We start from the raw sequence: 4,703 nt of genomic DNA, 5'->3' as shown, positions 1-4,703 counted from the left end.
GCCGAAAAATAAAAAAGAAAGAGAAAAGAATCAAGAAAAGGGGGAGGAGAGAAGTAAAAAAGGAAGTTTACCCATAAATTCAGTGGCCATCCAGCAGTGGGCGGAAGGAGAGCTCGATTATTTTACCACTCACTAATTTTGAATTTCAATTGATTGACGACGAACACAACGCTATATCCCCGATTTTGTTTCTAACGATTTCATAAATGAGGATGTAAAAAAGACCAAAAGACGTAGACCTAAGACGGAGTTTTTTCTTGTGGTGGTCCGCAGGGCTACTCACCCTTATTGGCCCTTCGGTGCCCCTACCCATAGGGTCCTCGCCCTATAGCACCCTGATCCAAAAAAGCTTCGTTGATACATAACAGTATAATGTGTCTCTGACATTGACTGATAGGACATATCTTCTTAATCTGGTAGGAGGTGGGGTGCCCAGTCGGCCAGAACCCTCCGCTTACATTTGTCAATTTTCAAAAAAAAATGGAGATAAATTATTCAAAGTGTGACTGAGTGCCATTTCCGGGCATCTAGAGGTGCCATAACCATAATTTGCTTTGCGACTCCGACTATAGAATAGACTAGGCCTTAGGTCCTTGATTGGACCTTTGCGACGCCTGTGAGGGAGGGGGAGTATAGCTTCCGTAGGGAGGAAGTCAATAGTCTTGTCGAGGAACACTGATTTGAAAAGCATTTTTACTATATTGCCATTTCCGAGCGTCTAGAGGGGTCTTTTCTTAAAATTGTCTCGCCTCAGCCCTCAACCATGGTGAGGCTGAGATTGGTGTTGACTACCTAATCCCTACATGGATTATTTACCGTATGTGTACATAGCCCTAGGCATAAGAAAAAAAAAACAAAAAAAAAAAACATGCTGCACTTAATTATTTAAATATTGCTCGTTTCGAACTAATAAAAGTGCAGCAACATGCTCATTGAAAACTGAGTTTAGTCAAAGTTTTAGTTTTTAAGATCTTTGGTTAAATCAACCAAATAGAGCAAATAGCGATAAGGCGCAAACATGCAGATCTAACCTTAGAGAAAATAGAATAGAACTGTTCTATTTTCTCTATGATCTAACTCCCAGACAATTTTTCGCATACAATTAACTGATGCTCACACATAGTGGAGTCATCGTTAAGCTGCAAATGCCTGTAGGTCGTAGCTGAGAAGTTGTAATATTAAAATCAAGTTTGCTGCATAGCATTGTAAACACAATATAAACAAATATAGATTAATAATAATAACAGTGCTCGAATATAAACATGTTGTAATATTGTATCAAGCATAGCTCATCAACAAAAAGTTCCTTTATTTCAGTCGTATGAAAAAAGGTCATTGATTGTTAGATTTCGTGCTCCAATGGTTTAAAAATATGTTTATTCATGTATTTTGATAAAATTTTGTGTTTACAATGCGGTGCGTGCCAAACTACAAGTAGATATTTGGAAGTCATTGATATTGAACGTGCGACCAATATACAAGTTGACAATGATGTTCTACAAATTCATGCTCATTTTAGCCATCGTTGCTGCAAACATTCCTGTAAATAAAGGTAAGTTTAGCAATTTTAAATATTCGAATCACTGTATATTTTCAGTAAAATTGTACAGATATCGGTGCATTTGGCTACGACTGATCCAGGTTGTTGGCTTGTGAATAGTTATACAACCAACTAAATTTAGATGTAGTGCCAGTGTTATGTCTCTAGCTAGTCAAGCTGCAGATATTTGTAATATACCTTTCTTTATAAGAACAAGTAAAGGTTTTCCCAAGCTCATTATTTTTTTTTACCAATTTCAGGCTCAGGTTAAACACATGTCAAGTTTTTACCTAGCGCATGATATACTGTATATGCGCTTAAGATTATCAGCATTACATGACCCACTCAAGAAGGTTCATATCCCCGCAACAAAATGATGATGATATTTCAATAACATTTTCTTCTCTTTTCGGATGAAGTCATAATACATTAATAAATTATAATGATAATTATAATTACAATGATAATAAACTCTTTTTTGTTTTTTAATAGGTTTAATTTCTTGTACGAAATCTGTGATATTTACAAAATATGGATTTCGACCGATGTCAGCCGAAGACACTACTATTCTGACCACCAAAGCTGGCAGTGCAACTCAATGTACACAATTCTGCCTGAGTCGCGTACAATGTCAGTCAATCGTATACCACAATGTAACCAGACTATGTGAATTGTTGTCCAGTGTAAAGCAACATGACCACAAAAACACAGAAACAGGCCACGTACAATACATCAGTTATCAGGTGTGTATTATTAATGCATAATATTTTCCTAGGTCTATATAGGCCTAATATATGTTCAAATAATATGTTTATTAAGTCAATCCACATGTAGTAGCCAGTGGTGGGGCGGGGGCCTCTAAATTCAATATTATAAACAAAAATGGAGAAAAAAATAATTATATTCAAATTTAAGTCTCAGAGTCAAGTGCCATTTCCGGCAATCTAGAGGTGCCATAATCATAAACATGGCATGGGTGGGGTAAATGGACTTTCTATGTATTAGAGTCGAATTTCGAATTCTAGGATCCGCCACTGGTAGCATGAGGTAAATATAAAATCATAACCGAAGACCAGCTCACTGGCCCTGGAAACGAACTCAGCTCCCAGCCCATCATTCCTTTGGCGTTTAAAACCAGACTGTGTTTTGATGTAGGCCTGTGCTGTATTTATGGAAATAAATGCAAATAAAAATATATTCGACTTGTCATGAATTCCTACTTGACGTATTTCCGAGCGGTAAAGAAATGACTAGGAATCCCTCTTTGACATATAAAATACAAACACAGCTCACAATGTTGTAACACAACTCTCAAATAAACTTTTATTATGTATAAACTCCAACCAGAATCCGGTCTCAAAACAACACAATAACAAAAAATTAGGGATGGTGGGCCGGCTGGGCCCCTTGGATCTGCCACTGAAATACTCATCATAAAAGTTTTTAAAATTATCCTTTTAGTCATAATTATGCCCGCTTATATATTTCGTGCAAAAACATTCATAAAAAATAATGATTTATTATCTACTGATTAGCTAGTGACGTATTCAAACCATGAAAAACAAATAACAAACTTAAAACAGTCATTAATTTAGCCTTTTTGCATGTACTTTTAAAATCAATTAAGAGGTTTTTGCTTTTCTCCTCTTTTTGAATTTCACTTTTGTGTAAGCAATATTGCGACTAAACTATTTGTGAGTGGAAATAATACCGTCTAATTTACGATCAACAGGACTAGGGAGATAGGGAGCACATAAAACATTAGTTAGCATTTTGATTTCACAATTTGGAGAGTAGATCACCTCAGCCCCACCATGGTTGGGGCTGAGGAAAGAAAATTTATGATTATGACACCTCTAGATTGCCGGATGGCACTTTTAGACCTAAATTCTAATTATAATTTTCCTTTGTTTTTTCCATTTTTAAAAAATAATTTTGAAAAATTTAGTGTCGGCTCGACCCCACTTGAATTTACCACTGATTATTATGACGTCATTGCGAGATTGCGTCAACGTAACATTGTTGCAAAATTTCACTAAATCGAAATAGATAGACATAATAGTAATAATAGTGTAGTTTTATATAGCCCACATATCCATCTACTGTAAGATGCTCAGGGTGCTTGATATGTGGACTAGGAACTAGATAAATGACATTCTTCGCCCCTAAAGCCTGATTTCCTGTCGACGTAAAGTTCAGAATTTCTTACGATTCATACGATTCTTACGGAAGCACCTAAGTGCCATTCGACTTGACGACTTGTCAAGATAATTATGTTGTCAAGTCGACATAATATACATATCATGTCGACATGGCGAGATAGCACTTAGGTGCTTCCGTAGATTCTTACGACTGTTACGAGCAGTTGGACAAAAACAGCCGCGTCTTGATCGTGCTGGGCTGCAGACAAAATAAGCCGGTTACGATTCTTACGATAAGTTGAATCTTTCAAGCTCGAACGGCAAAGCCTCTTCTAACGTCGTCACATGCATGTTACGTCAAGTTGAATTTTTCTTTGCGACTGCGATATGTTAACATTTTTCAATTGCTGTCTTGTATCCTCATTAAAATTACCTGGGGAGATTCGAGGACAATTTTCACCGTTGGATTTAAACAATAGTCTAGTTCTGTAGTACAGAATAAGGGCCTACAAATCTCGATTTGCTAACTTTCTCGTTATCAATTTTAGTGTTTCGTTCTCAAAATATCAATTTGGCTTATATTGTACTTTGTTTATTGCATTTCACCTTATTATATTATGTTTTGAACTGACAGATCTTATCTCCAGATATACAGTTATACAGAAAACATGATTTAAATGTTAAAATTCGGGTTGTATAATATAAACATGAATTAAAATTAAGAAATACACTTGAAAAAATTGTTTATTGAAATTAACAGAAAATATTCCAACTGGCAATAGGCCTATATATTTTATATATTTATTTAGGCCCTATATTATAATGTTTTATACATAATTTTTATACTATAGGCCTATAAGTTTTTTTGTATAATAAATGTAATTTATTAAATCTAATTGCGCCGTCGGGTTGTGGGGGGGGGGTGAGACAGAGGGATTAATCCCCCATCGGTTTGGTAATTTCCCCATCGGATCTAGATGTGTATAAGAGACAGGTGTAAAGCAACATGACCACAAAAACAC

General features: G+C 35.8%; 1 protein-coding gene across 1 annotated transcript in view; it reads left to right on the top strand.

Annotated features, from left to right (window-relative positions):
- Positions 1-1,463: 1,463 nt before the first annotated feature.
- LOC117111850 (fibrinogen alpha chain-like) overlaps positions 1,464-4,703 on the top strand; it is an 8,264-nt gene continuing 5,024 nt past the window's right edge. Inside the window, exons 1-2 of the mRNA XM_033254859.1 lie at positions 1,464-1,552; positions 2,033-2,283. Of these exons, the coding sequence (XP_033110750.1) occupies positions 1,489-1,552; positions 2,033-2,283 (315 nt within the window). The 5' untranslated portion in view covers positions 1,464-1,488. The remainder of the gene's footprint in view (positions 1,553-2,032; positions 2,284-4,703) is intronic.

The sequence above is a fragment of the Anneissia japonica genome, unplaced genomic scaffold (assembly GCF_011630105.1).
Source record: "Anneissia japonica isolate Jap-2015-1 unplaced genomic scaffold, ASM1163010v1 scaffold1203_len951721_cov167, whole genome shotgun sequence".
NCBI classification, from domain to species: domain Eukaryota; kingdom Metazoa; phylum Echinodermata; class Crinoidea; order Comatulida; family Comatulidae; genus Anneissia; species Anneissia japonica.
The sequence above is the reverse complement of the archived record's forward strand: the minus strand, read 5'-3'. Positions and strand labels throughout refer to the sequence as shown.